Genomic DNA, 25,244 nt, shown 5'->3' with positions numbered 1-25,244 from the left:
TTTATGCATGCACTGGCCCATTTCTTTTCTTTGGTTATGTACCATGTTTTCCTCTACTTTTACAAACCTATGGAAACAAATAAATAGGGTCGTTAAGCCATATGTGTAATCCTAAATTACAGCTGTTCTAAAGTTGATCAGAACCAGATCTACTTTAATCTTCAAGCTAAATAAACTTTTTAGCTGCTGTCATGCCAACGATATAAATCCAAGAAACCCTCCTGCTCAGGCGCACATCTGCATCACATTAGCCCAACTTAGATCACTGACTGAGTGATTGATTGATGGATTGACTGACTGATTCAATGAGTGACAATCTTCATCTCAGTATTCACTTTCCTTTCTCCACCTCAGCTCAGAGCCTGGCTTTATACATCCCTCTCAACACTCCAAGCTACAGGCTGCAGATTAAAGCCACTCTCATCTGGATCTCATCAGTTTAGGCTGGCCCCACTATTTTATAGGTTATTTTTCATTCAAGAGAGGGGGGGGGGTGTCTCATAGTGATTTAAGGTTACACTGCATGGAGGCTGGAGGAAAATAAAAGCAACTTATTGTCTTGAGGGGACCTTGAATGAAGCAGCATGCTAAATCCCCTCCGGTAACAGCTTGTAGTTTTCGGGATAAAAGTTAGGAATTCATCTGTGTTTTTTCAAGCATGCATGTGTGATATTTGTTGCATGCTGTGCTGCTAGAAATTGTGAGCCACTTCCTCTGTTTTTTTCCAGCTGTGATGCTTGTAACATGTGGTGGATTGTTATGGGATTGCAGAACGAGTGTCATTTCCAAACACCCTAAATCAAGTGTGAGAAAATTTCTTGCCCAATAATTTTTGTGCAATGCTGACTTTAGGGAAAAAATGCATCTACAAGACTTTTAGGAGTTTACATCACAAAAGTAGACTGTAAACAACGTTTTCGAAGTTTTTTTTGTTTATTTTTTTCAAGTTTATTCATGGTTTAAGTACTGTGACTAAAATTCAGAATAAGAAGTAACTGTAGCTTGTTTTTAGCTACTTTTTTTAAAACTGGAGTGAAACTGAGAAACAGACCAGTAGCCCTCGGGCAGCTTTGACAATCTGCTGACAAATGAGCTAGTTGCTCTTTTGTCAGCAGATTGCCAAAATGAGCTTGAGTACAATGCGTGTGGTTACAGTGACACAAATTGAAACAGACTGTGATAGAGAAATGGTGAAAGTATCATCAGAAAAAAAATTGACTGAACTTGTGCAATGTTCACAAAATATGTCAGAAGTGCTTTAGTATATAGAAGTTAGTTACTATTTTTCCCTGAACTAATATGCATTTAATTTTGGGTTTATTTATTATTGCAATAGTTAGTAGTTGACTCTAAGTCTATTACTATTTGTAAAGGATGGCCTCTCTCATTTCCAATACTGTTTTGATGCAGGTTAATAATGCGTATAAACTTCTCTTTACTTTTTAGTGTTTTACTGCTGCTAGTGCTGAATGCCTTCCTCTAAATGATGATGTGTTAGTTGTCAGTGAGGGTGGCAGGATGTCATTGTTGTCCTCACTTTTATCTTCAGCTGCACTTATACATTTATACACTGTTTTAATACTAAAACAGTTGGCTCGCGGTGTACTCTTTCCAAATATTTTTTACTTTACAAAGTTCACATGAACAGCAACAAACTTATAAAACTGCAGTGCTGAAATTATTCAATTTAATTAAGCCTTCTGAAGCAAAGATTTTTTGACTTTACTAAGCAGATTTTGCTTCTCGGCTCTTTACTAATTAAAATAGCCATTTCTGCTTGATGGGCAACAAATCACATTTGCATAGAAAAGTGCATCATGCAGGCCTGTTTCTGATGCATGCAATGCGCTACACAGTTAAAATGCAGATTCATTACAACAGTTATCCTGTTTTTGCTGTTTCATTTACCACTCTGTAATTGTCTGATTACGTGATCCAATATGTAACAAAGTCAACATCAACTGAAACATTTGGTTTCACTGTAGAAGTGCTGGTTTGCAGACTTTTTATTACATATGAAGGTTTTCTGTTTTTGAGCAAATGAACATCTGGCTATGGCTATTTATTTATCAGACATATAACGGCGGTATCACTCTTCTCATGTATAAAAAACTAAAATAAAATGGCTTTCTCAGCTGATCTGAAAATGGTGTTGATTATTCTCCTTTTTTTCTTTCAGGAGGAAATGCTGTAAAGGGTTCAGGTTTGTGATGGGCCAGTGCATACCTGAAAGTAGGTAAACTATTTGCTCCATCACATAAGTTTTGCTCATAAACTCTCACATCTGGATCCACATGTTTCAAATCTGATGCAATTTTGTTTTCCTCTAAAGCAGTTTATAAACATAACAAACTGTACGAAACATAATGTGGAACACCTTTGTCAGTTTAGCAGTCCTTTCATACAGCTTGTACACTCCAGTCACCTGAAACAAACGGCACATAAAAAATAATATGTCTTGGCAAAGACAACTGACAACTGTGATTTTCCATAACAAACATCTGATTCTTGTGAAAGTTGTCAGCTTTCATGGCCATTATCTCATGGGCTGGTGAAAAGCATTGATAAACAATTTAGTTTCTTTCTAAAACTGTAATCCTGTACTTCCAGATGGTAACAGTGATTAGTATCAGCCACTAGAAGGTGCTGTTCTTCCATGACCCCATGAAGGACCGATGCATTGTTAACCCGAAAGCTTTCCGAAATTATTTGGGAATAGCTGATATATAAGGAGACACTGAACGCAGACAATAGATACGATTATATCTTTAGTACATTTCTTACAGCAGGTTAAAATTTGAACTTCAGTCAACTTGAGCAACAATAAAGTTATAATAAAGTTTATATACAAAAATAAAATAAAATAAATCAGTGCATACCTTTGTTTTCACATTCATTAAAATCTCCAAGTGCTGTGGTGCTTACAGCCCCAGCCAGAGGCTATAGGTGAGGCACAGAAGCCCTGAGAAGAGATAAAATAACTGTGCATTTTAATGGTTCAGTTTAATGGTTCCTTTGGCCCCGTAGCACACAAGTTTAATGCAGTCTGATGTAGGATTTCAGTTATATTCTATACTAAATACCACATCAACTACTCTGTTGAAAATCTGACAATACACTTATTAGATGAAATCCTAGACTTTGTATGACTAGTCGCAGGCTTAAAGATAGGGTTAAAGGCTCAGTCATTCAGGAGGAGGTCAGAGGAAAGCTGCTACTCCATCACATTGTATGGGGCTGGTTGAGGTGGTTCCTGGGTGCCTCTTAGATGAGGTGTTTTGGATATGTTCTACCAGGAGGAGACCCTGGAGCCACCCAGGACATGCTGGAGACATTACGTCTCGTGCCTGGTTTCCTTGTTTCACCCTTAGAAGAGGTGAAGGAGGTGTTTGGGGAGAGGGAGGTGTCTCTGCTTTGACAACACCTCCCACGATGGAGAAATACATATAAACAGCAGAATAACAAGCAAGCAACTAACTCTAGGTTGCAGTGGCGTATTTAAACTCCAACATTCATTGTGATTAAATACTGTAAAAGGTGCAGAGTCTGCACTGATGTAAGGTTATGAAAAAAACCTCTTGTCCACAGCGTGTTTGTGTTGAATATGGAGGAAACTCCAGATAGTTACATATATGAGTTACATGATAATATTTCAGACTGTGTCAGTAATAAAGATAATGAAATGGCTTGCATGGAAACTTTGTACATTACTTTGTAAATGTTTTGCTTGTGTTACACCTATCCTACTGTGATATGTGTAAACCCTTTTTGAGATGTTTCTTTACTTGATCTGAAACTCTATGAATGAAACAAAGCAGTAATGAGGCTGTATAAAATACTCACGTCACACACTGTTGGCTCCTCTCTATAGGTGTGGATGTGTGTGCTGCATCACCTTGCGAGCAGCAGTGCACTGATAACTTTGGACGAGTTGTCTGCACATGCTATCCTGGGTATCGCTTTGACCGAGAAAGACACCGCAACCACAAATCTCCATACTGCCTGGGTCAGTTTTCATTATCATTATCTCTGGGAAAAAACAATTAAATATGCTTTTGGCACAGGCTATTTGTCGTTCCCTGCACCACATTTCTTTATTCTTGAAAGTGATCTAAGTAACAAGTGTGGTGTGGAACTAAACAGGTGAAATAGCTCCCTCTTGTGGTTTTGTGCAGCAAAACATTTTCTCTCGATTACCATCAGCTTTTTGGGCTTAGACCAGGACCTAAAAAGCTCTTAATTACATTTAAGACCTCAAAGTGACTTTCATCTTTCAAATTCTACAATAAAAGATTAACCTGAAAACAGACAAATGGACAGAAATTACTATGTGTAAGTGTAGGAATTGAAATAAACATTCAAATTTTACTTGAGATTTACTGTAAACTAACTTTATCTCTACCACTCGCTTCCTCTTTCTTTCTCTACACAAATATATACAGACATTGATGAGTGTGAGGCCCCAGGCAGCAGTCTGTGTGACCACGAGTGTGTGAACACAGTGGGCAGCTTTGAGTGTCGCTGTCGCAGTGGTTACATTCTTGCATCGGATCAACGCTCTTGCATCCCCATACACAACTGTAAGTGTCTGCGCCACTGTAACTGATCATCGCATAATTTGAGCCTTACGTTTTTTTTTCTTGTTTGTCTTCTATTTTTCCCGCTCTGTTTTGTTCATTTTAGTCATAGAGCACTTTGGTCAACCTTTGTTGTTTACAGATGTGCTTATAAATAAATTGACTTGACTTATATTGCTGTAAACAGAACTTATAGCAGATTTCTTTTCGGCCTTTGGCTGTTTGAAATAAGATATTGCTTCCAGCTGATGGTAGGGCGGATTATGTTATAACAAAGATAGATGTGAGATTTTATGTGAGGTTGAATAGAAGAAGGTTGTTTGAATAACTTGTAAACTGTGAGTAGATGCATGACAGAAGACCCAAATTTAGGATACAAAGCCAGAAAAAGTAAATGAGAACAACCCACTTTATTAGCGGATGCAAAAAACAAAAACAAAACAAAAAGAAATTAATTTTAAAAAAAAATAAAGAAAGAAACACAAGGTTAAAAATGAAAATAAAACCAAACCAAAAACAGGAGCATGAGGTACAACAGGAAAAACAAACACAGGGGAAACACACTGGCAACTAATAGAGGGAAGACGGGAAGATATAAACCCAAGGCTGAAAAGACGGAGATCAGACACAGATGAAGGCAAAATACAGAAGAAATAACCAGGAAACATGGAAGGAGACTGGAAGTTAAGGCACATGCAACACACAAGTCAGAGCAATTACCAAAATAAAACAGGAAGTGGAAAAACGTAAGTTAAAAATTAAATGACAGACAACAAAGAAAGTATGAACACGAAAACAAAAATCAGTGAACATCAAACCACAATTACAGTACCTCTTGTGGTGGTATTTAATCTCCTATGAATTCAAAAAATTGACTGAACTTCTTTTTTTTGTTATTTAACTAAAAAGCATGAGAAAACGCTTTTTTCCTCTATTTTTTTCTTGCAGTGAGTTCATCAGGGAAGTCTGACACCTTGATGAGTTCTGGTACCTGCTCATTCACCTGTCAAGATTTTATGAACATGAAAAATAGTTTACTGCAGCTGAAACTCAAGCTGGGAAATACACACTCACCCAACCAGGTAACATCTTTATGTTATAGCAGTTAAACAAAATGACTGAATCAAGTATTCACTTATGAACTCTTTCAGTCAGTCAGACCATTTATTGTAAATGATGGTGGCTAAAAAGTGAGCAAGACTTAATAGTTGCAAAAAAATTGAGTATGTTAAAGAAGTTGTTCAATAAACTGCAAAGAGCAAATGCAGTCAAACTGTGTTGGACCACACATCTGACCTTTAAATTCATTTTAGTTTAAACTTTCTTCTATTCTTTTGAAGGTACCTGGCCTGGCCAACAGCAGTAATAAACCAAGTCTGGGGCGAGCAGGAAAAAAACCTGATGGCCCGTGCCTTTCTGGTCTTCCTGGCCCTCCAGGAGCTCCTGGTGTCCCAGGTAATATGAAACTGATGGGAATCTTAGAGACAAATTGACTCCTAGCTACAGACACAGTATTACAGGGGAGAATATTTTGGCTAGGTACCCTTTTAAGAGATTTACTGCAAAATAATCAAATGAAATGTTCAGAACAAATAAAAACAAAATACAAGAACAAATACTCTAATACTCTAATTTCCATTTATTTTTATTTTATTCATGCTATGATATTTATTATATGATTTATATTATTCTGATGCTATTCACTCTTAAAGGTTAATATTTTTCTTCTGTCCCTACCAGGACACCCAGGGCAACCTGGAATGAGAGGTGACCTTGGGGAGAGGGGCCCTCCTGGACCTCCTGGCCCTCGGGGGGACATGGGACCCATGGGTCCAGAGCCTGACCTAAAGCACATAAAGAGAGGCCGAAGGGGGCCAGTGGTAAGAAAAGAAACTGGCACCATAATTTAGGTGTTCTTACAGGCTTTACCTCCCACTTCAATCAGCTCATAAAGCCAATAACCCTTTTCCACTGGCGCAGTGACATGACCGGTGCTGGGACACATCCAGTTCTGTCTTGGTGTTTGTAGAGAAGTATTATTAATCCATTTCCAGCGGATTAGCAACCAAATCCTACAAGTAATGTTGGCAGCATAAGTTGCTATTTACTATGAATCTGAAGGCTGTACCTGAAATTCATGAGTCTATTTTTTTGCAGTAGAGCCTTGAATAGTCACTGATATCAGTCGTCACTACTTGGAACAAGCAAATTTGTTTTGCCTTGAGAAAATCTGTTCTGTGTCAGGCACCAGTACTGCAGCAGTGGAAAGAGGTAGCTCAAAGATGAATAGATGAACTGTATGATAATAGTTTAAGCAGGCCACTGTTGCTGTGATTAAAAGAAAACCTGCTGTTCTTAAACCCATCTCTCAATCGTTTATACAGGGACCACCCGGGGCACCAGGAAGAGATGGATTAAAGGTCATTATGCTTTTGTATGCTTTTGTGTCACCATCGCCAGTCGCCATCTTGTGCCTGTCTGTGTCTGTCTGACGTGCACACTGGCTCACACATTTCAAATGCACTGTTACTACACCCTGCTCTGAAAAGCAAACTTAATGACGTTTATTCGATTTTTTTTGTTTTTTAACTGTTTCTTATACCGCCTCTCACTATTCTGACATTTAAACTCACCACCGATGCTCTTCCCATGCATGAAGCTACAGTACACCCTGTTGTGAGTCTTCTTGTTCATGGAAGCAAGCTGAATACAGTTTCAAAGGTTAAAACTCAATCGGTGCGTGCTGTTTCTCATCTACAGGGTGACAGAGGAGCTCCAGGTCCCAGAGGCCCACCTGTAAGTTATTATAGATTTATGGATTATAACACAATGTATCAATGATAGGCATAGCCACTGTGAAATCACCTACTTGTTTACGAAGCCCTGGTGTAAAGCTTTAGTCTAAGCATTTTAGGTGCTGGAAGTGATCATATTTGGATAAGAGGGTTAAAAAAGCAAAGTCTGGAAAGGTTGGTTAACAAGCTGCATCCATACACCTTGTGTGTGCATCAGTCAAACACTCAATACCTGCTAATAAGTGCAATGTAACATAAAAATAACACGCAAAAACTTTACCATGAAAACTGGAACACAGACATTTTGGAGAGTCTGTTGTACAATTAGTCCATATCATTCATCTGATAATTTCACTAAACATGTTTTAAAAGGAACAAATGCCACAAACACGGGCAAAAGGTGGTAAATACTAGCAGACAGCTACTTGCTAAATCCCTTTGTGGCTGCAACCCCATAGATTTAAGTCTAGAATAAATTTAAAAGGGTGAGCTTACAGCTGTCATGAAAAGGGTAAACTAGTTATGGGGGCTAACTGACATTTGGAGTAATGATTTAGTGACCATTCAAGGAGCTGCACTGTTTCGAGGCCTTCAGCTTTTCCTTCATTTTCAGGTGGCATGTGCACAATTAATTAACTAACCAATCAATTTCTCATCGTTCTCTAGGGTCCACCTGGCTCCTTCGACTTTCTTTTGCTAATGATGGCTGACATCCGAAATGACATAATCGAACTCCAAGAGAAGGTGTTTGGGGAGCAGCGGGGAATCTCTCTGGACAGTCCTCCTCATTCCAGCGGGGAGGCAGATTTTGTAGAGTGGGGCTCTGGAAAAGGAGATCACATGCTTAATACCTGACGTCTGATGTCCACCTCAGAGTAACAATTACTTGATCCCAGCAAACAACATATCAGTCCTGACTCTTTGTTTAGAGGATACCAGATGCTGGTGGTCAAAGTGTTAGCATGTACATAATTTCTAACCTCGTGGCTGGGATGAGTCTTGCTTGAACTCTCAACAGTGGCACAGACAGTAAAACAGAGCAACCTAAAATTTTGAAACCTGATGCTTTGACCACCGCAAGCGCTGTTTTGCTGCCTTTCAAATGGATGTGAGAGTGAAGGGTGTGCGTGCAGAACATGGAGTGAGAAAGATGCCGCGTGAGCCTTTATGTCTGAGTCTCTGAGCTGTGCCTCTGAGCAGAACCACTTCAAACGACTGACTTTATCGTCTACATCTCTTCCTGTTCCTGAGTCTGTTCACGAAAGCTCTGCTGTGCCACTCACAGTTTGCCTCCAGGGCACTGGTATGAGGACTCAGGCCCTGCGCTGTTACCCTCCTCAGCACCTGCCTGTGGCATCCAGCCAGGAACTCTGACTGTGCAGCTAACCTCTGAGGGGGTCTTCAGAAGATAAAGATATATGAGTATGGTATTGTTAAAATTGTAAAATTAAAGAAGCTCAATTTTAATTAAAAAAAAAACATTTAACAAATAGAAGTCACCTGGTATGTACCACTTAGAAATAATATGAAGTGATATAAATGATTTTAAAAAGTAGAAAAATGGACACAAAGATCTTTAAACTCACTTGTTTAATGGGTTCATTATGAACATATTCAAGAAGAATGTTGAACATTTTTTAAAATTGGAGGCTGAGCCAGCAAGACAGACAAGAAGACAGCTGGTCATTTATTTTATTTTATTTTATTTCATTTTATTCTATTTTATTTTATTTTTTAAGTAAATTATGAAAAGGGTAAACTCAGTGCTTGTCAAGGCTTGTCTTAATGCAGTTGTTTTATAGTTTTCAATTTGAATTTGTTGTCCATCAGTTTCAAAAGATGTAATAATTAGTTGGTTTTCAACAAAGCATGTAGCAAAAGTTACAGAGGAGAATGAGAGCCATGTTAAAAAAAACATCTATATTACTGATTATTTTGAGAGTAAAGTCAAAATGTAGAGATTACAGCTGTTGTTTCAAGACAACCTGCCACAGCTGCTATACTCTCTACAAAACGCCTTGCTAGATGAGTTAGTGAAACAAACTGATCAGTCATCTCATCGTGTCTTGTGATACAACATTCATCCTGTTTATTGTAACCATTGATAGCCTTACATCTGTCCACTGCCAGCCATTTAATTTAGCCAAATCCACTCTTCTGTGTTTGTGTGTTTTTTTCCGTCTGACCAGAAGCAGCTTTCTGCACTTCATTGTGATCACTATACTGTGTTTATGTGCTAAAGGATTGATAATTTGTCTACAAAGTGCATTTCATAGAGGGTACAGCAGCCATGGCAATTTGTCTTGAAACAGCAACTATAATCTCCACATTTTTATATCTTAAGGCACATGCAACACACATGATAAATGTTTTATAATTTGATACTCCTGAGGTTTCAACCAGATTTCTAGGAGCAACCAGGAGCAGTTGCTATCAGCATTTATCCTAATCATGTGAAAATGTGAACACAATTTAAAATGTGTCCACTTTTAGTACTTTACAATCAGAGACTCTAGTATTTTCATCTGGAGGATTTTGGTGCTGAATAAATGTGCATAATAATAACATAATAATCACTGATTCAGTTTGATAAGACAAGCTGAGGGTTTTTGTGCCATAAATGAAATAAATAAGTAATACATTCCTCTCTTAACAGCAACTGCCAAGCAAAAGACACAAATTTATAGCCCACACCCAAACTTTTCCACTTTATGTCCCGAAGGGATTGGAGCCTGTCCCAGATGAAACTGGGTAAAAAACAGGCTAAAACAGAGAGACCACACTCATACCAATTCCAATTTTGAATCTCCGGTTAATCTAACATGAATGTTGTTGCTAAAAAAGCAAGCTTGAGTAATTGTGAAAAACGGACAAAGGCACAACCCACAAAAAAAGATCCAGCCAACAGTAGTTTGAAATCCAGAAACCTTCTGAGACATAGTGCACTAACTACTCACTACTCAAAAGAGTAGAGCCAGACTCAGAATCCTTGTTTGTGTGCACAAACTTGGCCAAATAAAGATGGATCTGATTCTGACTTCTGAAACCAAGTATGGATTTACTCAGTGCCACCAGCAGAGGGTGCTAATTCTCAGATAGTGCTTTCTCAAAGTAAAGCATTGCGTCCTTTAACTTGCTTTGTGTAATACTTACCTGATCAAAGGGCCCTGCCACCAAACCATCACATAGTAGGTGTTTATATTTTTCCATGTTTTTGAGCATACATGAATTATCCTAGCATTCATGTACAGGCTGGTGCTCGTTATTATGTTCAGCGCTGACTGTTGAACCATCGCGTGGCTGCATGTCATTATGAAAGGTATAACAATTAGAGGTCAGAGGTGAAATGTCTTGGGGTACAGAGCTGTAGGGATAATTATGGAGTGCAGGCTGACAGTGGGGGCCTGTTTGGGCTTGAGCACCCCACGACTTAAAAGATGGTGAATATGTCTGATTTGTGCTGTGATCTGGTTCACCACACTACATACACACACACACACACACACACACACACACACATATATATATATATATATATATATATATATATATATATATATATATGCACACACACTAAACACACACACACACACACATATATATATATATATATACATACATATGTGTGTGTATATATACACACACTACACACACCACACACACAGACATATATATATATATATATATATATACACACACTAAACACACACACATATATATATGTGTGTGTATATATACACACACTACACACACCACACACACACACACATATCTCGGTGTCTATTACGAGTGTGTGTGTATGTTTCACTTCATGACAGACTTCTCACTTAACAGCTCCACCCCCTGCCGTGCAAACGGGATCAGGAAAAACAACATGAAACAATTTAAGAACCATGTCAGTAAGAGAAAGGCAGGAGACTGAAAGAGATTATCTCATTTCCTTCACTGCTTGTCATGCAATTGGAAGCCTCTTTCTCAGCCTGTAGAGGACAGTAGAGGCAAGGTCACCAGAGTACATCTTGATGAATGAAGTTCACATACCATCACTCACAATAGATCTGTCTCCTCCATCGTAGAAAATCAATAAAACAGACCCTTCCTTATTTTACATTTTAATATTTTAATTTTAATATTTATTTTTGAGCTTGTATTTTCTTACTCTGGCAAGCATGCAAGATAAAATCTAAGTGGGTTTCATATCAATGTATACCTGAGATCTCCTTTTAAGACTCCTCTTATACTCATATCTCTAACAATCCATGTTATAATAACAGACTTTAAAAGTATTCTCAGTCCATGCTGTTGGGATGCCAGACTCCACTGATGTTCTACAGTTAGTAGAATTGTGTAACTATTTGCTGGCATCTTCAGATGAGACTAAAGATACAAGAGATAAAATTTGGCCAGATGTTTCCTACTATGAGAGGAATTTCCGTGCTGGCACACTATGGGCTATCCATAAATACACCTCATGCACGACAGGGCTGTCACTTCAAATAGTTGAGTGAGAGAAGCGTGTGTAAACTTCGGCTGATTCTGGAGATGCAAATGCATGTGTGTTTCAGTATGCAATCTAGAAAGTTAATAGAGTTAATGTGATCCCTTTTTGTGAAATACCATGTTTTAATATCATTTTGTTTGATATTTGTATCAAGAGCCAAAGATAACTCTCCCAGTAACCTAGTAAATCAAAGGACCATAAAAGCATTTTAGAGATTCAACTCAGGTATTCCCTAAACTACAAGATGATTTTCTACATTTAGTAACTCCTGTTACGCAGTCCAGAATAACACCAAGATGCAAACACTATTTTGTGAAAGAAAAAAAAGGGGGGAAAAAAATTAAAATGTTAAGGTTTTGATATATAATCCACCATATAGGGAAATATACATGTGCACCAATATAAACATTAAAATGTGGGCCAGCCTGGTGACCTGACTATGAACCATAACATCCCCGGTTTGCATCCAATGCCAGATCCTTTGTTTCATGTCCTCATTTCTCTCTTTTCCCATTTTTTTCCTGACACCACACTCTGTCATGACATAAAATCAAAAATACTTTTAAGCTAGGTATATTGAGACAGTTCTTAAAACTTGATGTTTTTTTGACATTTTGATGGAAATGGGTTATATGCTGTGTGCTAAAATGACTCAAACATTTTCTGTTGTCAGAAAAAGGAGGATTGGGGTGGCGCTGTGGAAAGCAAAGGTCAAGGGGCAAACAGCCATCAACATATGTGTGATTTGCACATTTCCGAGACATTATTTGTCAGTCCATATTTTGGTCCTTCAGCAGCTTACACCACCTAAGCTGGTGAATATATCTATATTTAATCCTAAATTATTCATTCTAATTTAAGTGTTGTATCTGAACTTGCTGGTCTGTACTTCTTGTTTTATTTTTCATGTTCTAATATGGTATGCTAAGATAAATAAGCTCCTTTTCACAAAAGGTATAAAAATAGCTTCAGAATTGTGCAGGGTCCAGCAGAAAGTCAGCATAGCTCCACATTTATCATTCACCTCTTCTTTGTTATCCGTGAAACAACCACGTAGCAAAAGACAGAAGTGAAGATACCAGCCTGAGATAAAAGTAAACTATGCAGATCTTTTCAGGAAATATGCTTAGGACTATAAATTCTGGGACACTGACAAAGTCATTCTACCCATGGTCAAAAACCACAGCTACAGTTATATGATGCATGTGGGCTTCAGTTCAGAAGGAGGAACAAAAGTATTCCAATATTCCACCCCTGAGGAATGATAGCCACAAGGACCCGTATATGATAAGACAGTTCTTTCAAAATAATTTTATTTTATAGAATCCTTATCTTAATCCTTTTCCAAAACAAAAACAAAAAATCTACTGTAGGCATTGTAAGAAAATTGGGATTAGTTAAATAAACTGACGTTCTGAAAGTGGCACACTGGTGAGATCAGCAGCATAAAAAGTTAAGTGAAGGACACTCTCCAAGATTTAAGCATATTATTATCTATATTTCTATTCTAAGAACAAAAAAAACCCCCAACAACATAATTTCATTGTACATGTGCAATGACAGTAAAGAGCTATTCTATTCTATTCTATTCTATTCTATTCTATTCTATTCTGTCATACAGAGAAGTGTATTGAGAAAAACAGAGTTTTTACCACAAGGTACAAATAAGCCTCAAGCTAAGACTTTGCCAAAAATCATCAAAAAAGTGGACCACTTCTGATGCATCATTCTACAGAGAGATCAGCCTGTAACAAAATGATGGCAAATAAAGACCGAGGAGAAAACATGGCACACTTTCTACATCACTTGTAAAACACAGTGCACAGAGCAATTGTCCTATGAGACCTCCACGCAGCATTCAATAGCTTTGACCACAAAAGTTCACTTCAAAGATTAGAACTCTGGCGCTGCAGTGGTTTGAATCATATCTGACAGACTCCAGTTTGTGCATGTAAATGGGGAGTCTTCCTTACACATTAAAGTTAGTCACAGAATTCCACAGGGGTCTGTACTAGGACTTTTCACATTACACGTTTCCCTTGGGCAATATCATTAGAAAACACTGAATATATTTTTTTTTGCTATGCAGATGATCTCCAACTAAATTTGTTCATGTCAGATGTCAGTCAGATCATACAAATCAGTCATTTAAAGCACTTAGTACATGGTGTCTAACCAGATATTTACTTTAGATAGCATTCTTGGCCCCCGGTAACACTGTGATGAATATTAGAGTCATTCCTCATTAGCATATGTAGAGTATCTCAATGCGTACATTAAATGAATATGTAGACTACCTTCATTCATACACAAGATTGCTAAAATTAAAAACATTCTGTCTCAGAGTGATGTTGAAAAGCTAGTTTATGTATTTATTACTTCTGGGATGATATAAAAGTAATTTATTGTTATCGGATTGTTCTAAAAGTTCCTTAAAAACCTTCAGTTGATTCAACTTGGAGAGACCATATTTCTCCCATATTAGCTTCTTGTTAAATTCAGAATTGAGTCCTTCTAAAATCCTTCTGTTCATATAGAAAATCTTGGATATATATACATTTAACTTGTTTAATTCATGTTGTTTGTCCAAATGATAATCAGCCAATGGCTATTTGGAGTGGAGGGAAATTTCAATCAGTAGCTGGGCAAAACACACAAAAACATTAAAATGGAATTATAAAAATCAGCCCTCCTACTCCCATTGCTATGAGAATGCAAACTTAAAAGTTGCCTTAAAATATTAGGCACCTTGATGCGACTGTTTTTGTTATTTGGCTCTATCTAAATAGAATTGAAATAACTAGAATAGAATGAACATTTTCATATTTATAGTGCATCATGTGACTAGTTTACAAAAATGCTGCTTATACTAGCAAGCCAACAGTTAATTTGAAATTCGCCTAAGCTCCACAGAGCTTTTAGGTGTCTTTCAACACATTGCTTTGGTTTGCAACTCCATAACATTACTGTTTTGATTGTATGTCAGCACTTTAATCCAACTCTTTCCCAGCTGAAGCTGTCATCTCTTGTAACAAAGCCCCGATAAACGACCTGTGCAAAACTGGTAATAGCAAAATTAACAATGAACCCAAGGAAGCCGGTTTGAAAAGCTTTTAAAGGAGCTACATTTTTTTTAACCTTTTGTTAAAACCTTTATGACAGAAAGTGTATTTTAAGAGAAAGATGCATGTAAAAGCAGTTATTACCTGCATATCTGGGGTAATTTATACTTAATGGCAGCTTCCTGCAGGTATTGCCTACAATATTTATTTCTGCTTTAAATAGATTATGCAATTTTTTTTTTTTAAAACAGTGAACCCAAAAATATAACAATGCTGAACGTAAGAGCATGTTGGATCAAAGTCAGTGCAACTCCAGAGAACAAACCAAGACAAAGATGATTCAGAAATCTTGGCATCTATAACCAGATTTCATGTGTCAGCAAAAGGGTGAGGATGCTAGATGGCCTGGCAGGTGAAACCACTGCACTTCTTGATAAATATTTAGTTGTTTCCACAGATCTGTACCTATTCCAGGAGCTAGGTAAATCAGAAGTGCCCATCATCGTTGTGGTATTCAGCTACGTGCAACAAGAAGGCGGCGAACAAACGCATATTACATACAGACACGCACACAACAGCTCCCTCACGAAACTTGGGCATGCCACAGAACACCTGACAGGTGCAGGCGTGGTCTGCTGCAAGACACGCTATCTTGACACGCTAACTCATTCTTAAATCTTAGGTACGTGCCTGAGGCCAGGTACTAAGCACCCTAGTTTACTCTCTGAAGCCTGTTCCTCTTCCAGTCCTTGTCTCTGGGCACACCCTCTTCCGAATGAAGGCCGACTTCTGTCATTCTTTCCATAATGGAGCTGCTAAGAGGCCTGAGAATTTGAGCTTGTCTGATGAGTAATGGGCCTATTAGCTGTGACAAAAGCCTGCCACCAATCCCATGAACAGTATGTATTATCTGTTGTCCTGCAGGTGTCTGTTTGAGTGGCCACTGATCCCTTAATCATGACCTGACATTACAACAGTGGCTATTTTGTCATTCTATGAAAAGAAGCTGTCTACACACTGGAATTGGTTCTGATGTTCATTAGGATTTCTTTGCCAACTTTCGATGAGGTACAAATGCAAGCTCACAGAACTTTGGTGTTTAGATAAATGTTTGCAAATGCAAAAGGGTCATATACTAAATTGAAGGTTTGTTGTGAGATCTCATTCTCTCTCAATCACAATGTCAGCATGTCCTTTGCCAAAATACCGAACCACAAAATTCTCTCCGATGCACCACGTGGACATTATGGACATCATAAAAACCATGGTTTATGGTGTTTCTGTTTGCATATGATAGTACATAGAATAACTACTGTGTGTGAATCGTTGAGTCTAACTTGTAAAAAGTATTTCAAGTAACTGAAAAGACTTAATAAATGCACTATATAAATGCAGCCCAGTATCAATGTAGAAAGTGCTTTTCGGTGTTATAAAAGCATGATTTATTTGCCATGAGAATGAGACATGCTTGATTTGATTCTCCACAGTAGTGCCTCCTGGATGGTTTAACACAGAAACAATATCACATCTGTTAGGAATGCATACAAAAGAGTTGCCAAGAGCTTTTACTTAGCTTCACAGGAAAGTTCCTGTTGATTGGCATCACTATGGTAGAATTGGATAGAAAAATCTGAGAGGGCGGATTAATGGCAACGCACTGTGTAAACTCCCCTGCCCTGAGGCACTTGCTCTCTATACACCTTGGTTTCCTCTGTTATTTACAAGCTGTTCGCATGCACGCTGTAGAGTGAGGAGTGTGAAAAACTGGATGAGCAAGTTCAGTGCTCTCTCTTGTTTTTAGAGAAAAAAAAGAGTGTTGCCTCTGGTTGCAGAGTTGCCTTGCGTGAGGACAACACCTTTATCTTTTGGGTTGATCTCCCCATTTTGCCTATGGCAATGACACTTTTACAGCATTTTTTTTTTTTTTTTTTTTTTCCATTTTACGTGCTTAGAGGCATGTAAATTTTAAATGACAGGTGTAAACATATATGCCACTGAGTGACTATGTGGAAAATCTTTTCATGAGTGTCCATCCATCTATTTTGCTGCTTATCTGGGTTCAGGTCATAGTCTGAGCAGAGAAGCCTAAACTTCCCTCACCCCAGCTAACTCTTCCAGAGATGTTCCCAAGCCAGCCAAGAGATGTAATCTCTCCAGCAAGTCGTGGGTGTGCCTCGGGGCCTCCTCCCAGTAGGACATGCCCAGAACACCTCACCTAGAAGGCGTCCAGGAAGCATCATGTTTAATACCCAAAGCACCTCAACTGTCTCCTTTTGATGTGGAGGAGTAGCGACTCTACTCCAAGTCCCTCTTGAAGCACCAAGCTCTTCCCCCTATTCCCAAGGGAGAGCTCAGTCTCAGACACATTTCTGCTGCTTGCAACCTGATTTTTCAGTGACTACCCAGAGCTCATGGATATAGGTGAGGTTAGGAACATAGCCTGACCTGTGAATTGACAGCTTTGGGCTCATTTCCCTGCCCCAATCCATCTGCCAATCTCACATCAACTTGCCCTTTACTTTTATTTTACCCTTTAGATCATGTGATAATTGATCTCCTCTGACCCGGGGCAGTAACTCATCCCTGACCCAGAGTTTTGGGGACCTCGACTTTGCTGCCAAGTGTGAAGCAGTAAGAATGAGAATTACCACCTCCAAGTCCAAGACCATGGCTTTCAGCCAGACTAGTGAGTTGCCCACTCCAGGTCAGGGACGAATTACAGGGACAACAAATGTCAGTGTTTGAATTTTGATTTAACTTCAACTTAGAATTGTTGGAATATTTTAAAGAATCCAATTTCTCAAAAGACCTTTCGAGAAATCCTGTCTGAGCTTAGATCACTAACTATCAAAATATAACTTAAAAGATGGTGCTCATAAAAGAAAGAAACCTAAACAGAAACACAAACTAATTGCCAGGGCTGGCATTGTGGCAGGCAGGAATCAGACCTGAACACAGGGCTTGTAAAGTAAGAAATAAACTACGTAGTTTTATTACCAAACTTAATTGTAACAAACTGCACCAAAAAGTAGAGGGAAGCTGAGGACTTGAATTGGGAGTGAATCTCTGTATCTTTAATCTATTATGTAGTCAGTGCCTGGCATATTTTTCTGCAAAGTGCATGAGAGGGCTGTCAGTTGGCATGTTTACATACACAGATCATTTCAGCATGCCTGTGGAGGTAATGGTGTGTGGTCTGAATTTGCATGAGTATTGCTACAAGCTGCATCTGCAGATTCTGCCAAACCAGAAGTGGGATGTAGATGTGTGTTTAAAAATAAAGAAAGAAAAAAAAACCTTTAAATTGTCATTTTACTGATTTTCAGTAAACACTAATTTTTAAAAACTAGTAAAAAAATATTCACACAGTGTACATGTTATAATATTATCATGGAAAAATAAAGCCTCTAATACTGTTTTTAGAGATTACAGACTCAAGCTTAGCGAGCCCTCTTAACACGCTGAGGCTAAACGGCGGTCTCTTGAAAACAGGGATGTGTACATTACTTTAGGTGTTCTTATGCAAAATGTGTTTTGCATTACCAACCTGGACTTTGACCAAATGCTAATTTTTCTTGTGGTAGATGCAGAATATATTTCCCCAATCAGACTCTGAGCAAGTCGGTCCAGAGTCTTTCTTGCTCTGTGCAGTTAATTTCCTTAATTAGTATAAACATGAGCACATGCAGTACTTCAACTTCAATTTATCATAACATCTATTAGCCTTTTTCACACTGTCACCAGTGTTTATAAGCATCTGAGGAACACTGATTAATGTTTGGAAAAACTTCTCACAGCTGACAGTTTTCAATCCCCTGTCAGCTATTTCCCTGACAGCTCCTTAATAGCAGCATTACACATTGGCTCACGTCATGGTTTAAAAAGATAATAAAAATATTGCTTTAATAAAGTGTGTTCCCACAGTCGTCACATTCTTCAAAACAAATGCAAGTTGTAACACCTCCTGTCAACAGTGCTGCTGCGGCTTTCAAAGTCAGTTGAACTACATGTGCTTCCCAATAACGTGTTGCATAAAAGTGAGAACCGTGATGGCATGCCAACAAACCATTAAATCAACTGATGGCACTGATGTGGGTAAAAGATTTGCTTCAGACACCTGGAGCATTCAGTCTCAGTACAAATCACTTTGATTGTGGAGGCTGATACACGCAAAGCCAGTTATCTTGCTGACACTGGTGCAGACCACAAACACACGCACATAGGCACTGACACGCACAGCATAGCCTCACAAAGTGTTGTTTTTGGCCTAGGCAGGCAGGATTTTAGCGCATGATATTGGTATCTGTAATGGTGGAATTTCCAAGTGGCCTGCTTTGGAAAAGGGGGTGATAATTCAATTAGAGCTTGGCAAACAATGTGCAGACACCAATAGTGTTACGAAACGACTCCCACCATAACAAAGATCTTGCTTAGACAGCAGCTGCCTGGAACTGGCTGGAAAGTGGCATGGAGAGCAGAGTCAGATTTTTTTTCAGTAGCTATTTATGAGCCACAGGTTGTAACGGCTTTTTACATAAATGTTGGCCAGGGGTATGTTTTTTCTGAAACATTTCCTTTTTACATTTGCCAAATGTTAAGAAAGATCTATTAAAACATCCAACAGTTTTGACAATTGCTTGCATTACCCCTGCAGGCAATGGTCTCCAACTTTATAATCAACATGCAACGACTTGTTTAATCTGAGAACGTCTGAAGTGGAATTCAAATTAATATTAAACTCATCCACTGACATAATCATAAAAACATAAAAATGATGATGTGGACTTGACAGCTCTTTGTAAAAAGAAAAAAAGAAAAAGAAAAAAAAAAGAAAAGAAAAGAAAAAAATATGTATGTGTGTGTGTGGTGGTGGTGGGGGGGGTTCCAACAGTTTTTTGACAAAATAATCAAGCAGACCTAGCTCCTAGCTCTAATATTAATCTGAGTGAATACAGATAGTTGTGAGCATGTCTTTGACTGACTAGTTTGAAAATCAACACTGCCCTGCCAAATTCCCATATGATCTCCAGTTACATGTCAAGCACTGTTACATTTCTATCAGCACTGTTGCTTTATCTTTAAATGTGTAAACATTTTCTTTTAAACTCGTTCCAATTCCACAAGTTGTGAAAGAAGACAAAACCTGAAAAAGCTCATTCAGCTTTCCCCATGACTGGGTGTTTAGATTTGGTTTAACAGCACTTTAAAATTATTTAATAGGAAAATACAGGCCCAGGATGACTAAGATGCCAATTTACTTTTGTTAAACTCTCAAGCAAACTTCTGCTTAACAAAATAAAATGAAACAAATTTTGCTCAAAACAAGAAAGTGTTACAAACTGTTAGGGTTACGTCAGCTGAAGGTAATTATAATTAGGTGAAACTAAACTAAACACTACCACTAAATAAAATTCAGTTAGCTTTAATTTAAAAAAAATTAATAAAACAAATAAAAGGGCATTTTAAAAAATATGCAAGAAATGCATTTATCTTTAGAGTTTGTCATGCAGGAGGTCTTGGTACATAGAGTATCTCACCTGAGATTTAGATATCATGACTGTGTGTCACAGGCCTTCACAGTCAAATACCTAACTAAAGTGAAACTGTGTGAAACTCACCAAGACTAAAATGATCTAAAAGCAAGAAATTTAAAATGAAATAAAAATGAAAGATTTATTTTTAAAAAATACAAAATAGAAAAACAAGACACACCAGAAAAAACGCAAAAAGGTTGCAAAGCACTGACATCAGAATATTGACTGACTGGTAAAAGGCCAAAACTATCAGGCAGAGTTCACTGAATATCTGGAGTTTCTCCATATTTGCACATAGACAGGTGATCTATGTAATGATGATCTTCACTTCACTTGTGATCACAAAACAAAACAAGTTCCATTTGTTTGACAACAAAATAGGAGAAGAACTAAAAACTTCCCCTGCAATCACTGAGGACACTGACACTATCAACAAGAGTGGAGTGTGTACACATTCTAGACCTCAATATCTTAAGATGCAACACATCCTGTTATTGGATTATTTAACTGATTAATGTGCTTGACAGGCATTTTTGGCAGCAAATGTTTGACTAACTCATCCATCCATCCATCCATTCTCCTCTGCTTATCCTTGTCATGGTCGCAGAGGGGCTGGAGCCTATTCTGGACAGGGTCAGCAGCCTGTTGCAGGGCTAACACAACCATTCGCTGACTAACACAACCATTGGCACCTACGGGCAATTTAGATTAGTTAGGCCAATTAACCTAACCCCACTGCATGTCTTTGGACTGTAGCAAAGAACCCATGCAAACACAGAGAGATGACATTTGCAAACATGCAAACTCCACAAAGAAAGACCCCGGCCAGGTGGTGGAACGCAATTGACCTTCTTGCTGTGAGACAACAGTGCTAACCACCACGCCATGGTGCTGCCGCTCGGCTAACTCTAAAAATAATCCAGTTTTGATTACATAGTCTCAAATCACATCTCAAGGCACTTTATATTGTAAGGTAAAAACCCTACAATAATACAAAGAAAACCCCAACACACTGTAAAAACGATAACTAGTAATTGTTGATTTGAGTAAAGTTTTCAAATTAAACTGACTTAGAAATAAAACTTTCCATTTACAACCTAAAATAGCTTGTCTGCCCAACAAATTTCTTCCATTGTTGTCCTAACTAAGATTTTCTAGCGAGCATAACAAAGATTATCAACTTTTGAGTCGATTTTTTGAGTCGAGTTGGGAACCGGTGGGAAACCCCGTAGGTGACTGGCACACGTCGTGGTCTGAATAAGTTTGAACTAGACCAAACGAGTCTGAGCAGACTGTGTGATAGTGGTTTGTCGATGTGTTCTGAACTGAAAACCTGCTAAGAAACTTTGAACAAACGTGGCCAAAGTTGGATGAAAATTACAATTTTTCGACCATTACGGATTTTACCTGGTCTGAAGTTGGAGTGTATTATTAGACCATTTTTTGGAGAGGTGCGGGAGCTGCCGGCCATTTGCCCTAGCAGGTAAGCTAACGACATCTGTTATTAGGATTTTCTACAAGCGCTAGGCTGCATCCTCCTGAGGACCCAGGAGGGTGGAACGAGTAAAGCACTGAAAAAAAGCCAAACAATAACATATTTAAGTCATCTAAGGGACTTATATATCATGTTTAAGCTAGCGAAGGACTGCGCAGGGGGTTGAAAATGATATGCCAGGAGTTCGCTGTTCTCGCTGCTCTAGCGAGCCTTGAATCCCCAGCTAGCTATTGAAGCTGGTGGTAACAGACGTCTCCGAAAACGTAGAAGCATTTTTGCAAAAATGTGTTGTCTTAATAAACTGAGCAGATATTTGAAATTTACACAGCTACATTCTCGCCTGAAAATACCTTAAAAGTTTACTTTGTGACCCAGAAAGAGTAATAAGAGTAATATTAAAACTAAGTGGCTGCCGCCATTGTTTGAAACTAGAATCGGCTGGGCCGCGCTATGAATTCTGGCATAGGGTGGGCCACGAAGGATACACCTGACCCATCCTTCAAAGCTGTGGAAAAGTATTGTATTGTTTTGAGAGCCTTTTTGTTGGTGGAGTATTGATTTTTATGTACAATTCCACGGGTAGACGCGATCTGTACGGTCCGACTTTGCACATGCGCAGTAAGGATCGGGGAGTCCGATCCGTAACTTTTTGTTTTTGTTTTTTTTTCTACATTATATTGAAATGTTTCATTATTGCAAACATTTTCTCTCAGGCGGAGAGAGGTCGTGGAGTGTCAGCCTATGGTATCTGAGGTCCAGGAGAGATGACCTGCGCTGTTTAACTCTGAGGAGGTAAGACTGTCCTAATTTATTTATAATTTAATTATTATTCAAATTGGGCATGATTTATACTTATATTGAAGCAGTACAGTATTTGCTGGGGTAATGCATTGGCCAACTTTATTATCTTGTGCTACCACACCAGTCAAGGCCCTTGCCAGTGTTATATTGAAATCCTTACCCTGAACATTTCTGCCAGTCCCCATGCTAAATCGAAATTGTGAAACAGAAAGGCAATCTCATAATTTTGACTTAGCATGTATTTTTTTTCTTTTTGTGCTAGAAATAGGACTTCTATAGTCTGAGATTGTTAGGGAAAGAATACTAAGGCAGGTCACAGAATCTGATTGGTCACAGATTTTGGTGCAACTTAGAACATAATATGTATTTTCATATTGATACTGGGTTTTGTGGGGGGTGTTTCTATTCCTGTGCAAAAGACGTATTCATGAGAGATTTTTGAAGTAGGTAGGTTTTGCTGTTGATGACACAGTCAGGCATATAACATGGTGCAGACTGTCCAAGACAGCTACCCAGGAATTTTCTGTGCTGAATAAATGACAATATTTTGGTGAATGTATTGTTTAGATATCTGAAAATTTCATCGGATCACAAGCAAAGACCTCCTGGGGACCTTCAATGCATCCCTTGACAAAGTTGTGCCTGGCCTGCTGAAACTGTACTGGTCTAAGAAGGGAGCTCTTGGTGAGGAGATGGAAGACCTCCTGGATAAACTTGATGAACAGGTGAGTGAAGTGCTCCTTTATCTGACATTTTTAGAAGAGAGTATACTTTTCTCTTAACAGAAACTGAAAAAGATGTTGGCTTCAAACAAAACACATCAGTGGATATGTCAGTAAAAATGAATGTCATGAGTCATTGCTTTGTTCTTATTTGGCAGTATTTTATTTAATTTGTAAAACGAAAGTAAAATTGTTAACATGGTGTTGTTGTTGTTTTTTGGGGGGGGGGTTGTACGTTTTGCGTGTTGCTGGGTCTGACCTGTGCTTTACTTTCATTACTATGAGAGTTCTGATTTTGCATTGTGTATAGTACACCATGTTACTTCACTAATTGAAATTCTTGTTTTCCACTGAATACTCTTTAGACATCCAACACTGTGTCCAACGGGCACTGAGAGGCCTGCCCATTTTCCTCAAGAGAAGATGCAACAGAGGTTTTCCTGAAGTGCTTAGTAAGTACAAAAAAGTAATGCAAGTAAAACTAATTGCTATGAGATGTTTTTAAAGGATGAGTTTATCCAAAATGGAAATGTACACTTTCTCAGTGCAGTCCAGATAATTTTATAGTGGGGATTGCAGTTGTCATAACTCTCACTCCTTTTTTTCTGCTGAGCAGCAGCTGGGCATTGTTAGTGGTTGTTCCATAGCAGAAAATATTTTTGTACAAAACTCACAAGGTGGCATTAATTAAAAGAAAATAAGCTTTTTCTTCTTAAAACCTCCATGGGTCAAACGACCAGCATGGTATAGAGGTTAAAGTTAAAATCTTTAGAAATTTGTTTTGTCTTTAGTTTTTCTTAGCTTTCAATAACTCATATTTTGCTTTTCTTCAGGACACTGACATTTTGGAACCAGTGTTGAATGGTGCATCAGTTGCCATCCTCACCATCCTACAAGATGACGATGCTGATACGTCTGTGCGAGAACATGCAGTTGTGTTGGAAGGGGACATTGTGCTACATAACATTCCAGATCTCTCTACTGCCCTGGCACACCTCTTTGGCCTTCTGTATGCCCTCGACATTGATTATCCAAAGCAGATGAGTTTTACCTTTGAAGCAATTCAGGCCATCTTATTTTGGCCTGGTCGGACATTATGAAGGCGAAGTGGATAAATCATTATTCGAAATGTAAATTTTAGTCAGATGAATCTGTATTGTTGAGAATATATGGTGAAAATTTGTCTTGTAGTATTTTAAAAGATTTGTTATAGTGTTAGTTTCCTCTTCATTGATGGTAACATTTCTAATAACTTTTAACTTCCATAGTTCATCATAGTAAGCCTGTGTAAAATGTCAATGTCTGGGTGCATAGGCAATCGTTTGTAGCACTACCCTATTTAATGTGCAATAGTTATGTTCAGCTTTTACAAGATGGTCAGGGTGTGTGTGTGTGAATTATTAAGTTGCTGGACACTTTTCTTTTTTGGTTCTGGACTCTAGAATTTTAACGTCTCTGCTGGGGTGCTCAAAGCACCCAAAAGAAACTGGCAACACGTTTTTGTTTGTTTGTTATTTCTTTTCTTTCTTTCTTTTTGTTTTTTGTTTTTTAACAGAAATTCACCCTACTACCCATGACATTCTGAAATGTACTGAAAAGACTGTTGAACAAAATAAATAAGCTTTTAGATAACATTGAATTGTGCTTTGTTTTATTCTATATCTATTTATTAAGTGTTTTTTCAAGTATAATAACAACATACATTTTCCTTTGTTTATATAGGTAAATTTTCAACTCACTGGAGTAAGAATTGTATG

At 38.2% G+C, this 25,244-nt stretch overlaps 1 protein-coding gene and 1 long non-coding RNA gene across 2 annotated transcripts in view; both read left to right on the top strand.

The window, feature by feature from the left end:
• Positions 1 to 10,748, top strand: part of LOC100695086 (collagen and calcium-binding EGF domain-containing protein 1) — a 37,447-nt gene extending 26,699 nt beyond the window's left edge. The window contains exons 3-11 of the mRNA XM_005447679.4: positions 2,180 to 2,232; positions 3,872 to 4,006; positions 4,443 to 4,580; positions 5,526 to 5,659; positions 5,918 to 6,032; positions 6,318 to 6,457; positions 6,962 to 6,997; positions 7,338 to 7,373; positions 8,039 to 10,748. Coding sequence (XP_005447736.1) covers positions 2,180 to 2,232; positions 3,872 to 4,006; positions 4,443 to 4,580; positions 5,526 to 5,659; positions 5,918 to 6,032; positions 6,318 to 6,457; positions 6,962 to 6,997; positions 7,338 to 7,373; positions 8,039 to 8,227 — 976 coding nt within the window. The 3' untranslated portion in view covers positions 8,228 to 10,748. The remainder of the gene's footprint in view (positions 1 to 2,179; positions 2,233 to 3,871; positions 4,007 to 4,442; positions 4,581 to 5,525; positions 5,660 to 5,917; positions 6,033 to 6,317; positions 6,458 to 6,961; positions 6,998 to 7,337; positions 7,374 to 8,038) is intronic.
• A 12,484-nt stretch (positions 10,749 to 23,232) lies between these two features.
• On the top strand, positions 23,233 to 24,736 carry LOC109202743 (uncharacterized). The gene is made up of 3 exons (XR_002062657.2): positions 23,233 to 23,490; positions 23,853 to 23,939; positions 24,321 to 24,736. It is a non-coding gene; the product is annotated as an uncharacterized LOC109202743 (long non-coding RNA).
• Positions 24,737 to 25,244: the final 508 nt, after the last annotated feature.

Source organism: Oreochromis niloticus, linkage group LG1 (genome assembly GCF_001858045.2).
Source record: "Oreochromis niloticus isolate F11D_XX linkage group LG1, O_niloticus_UMD_NMBU, whole genome shotgun sequence".
Classification (NCBI taxonomy): domain Eukaryota; kingdom Metazoa; phylum Chordata; class Actinopteri; order Cichliformes; family Cichlidae; genus Oreochromis; species Oreochromis niloticus.
This window is presented reverse-complemented; position numbering and strand designations above follow the sequence as displayed.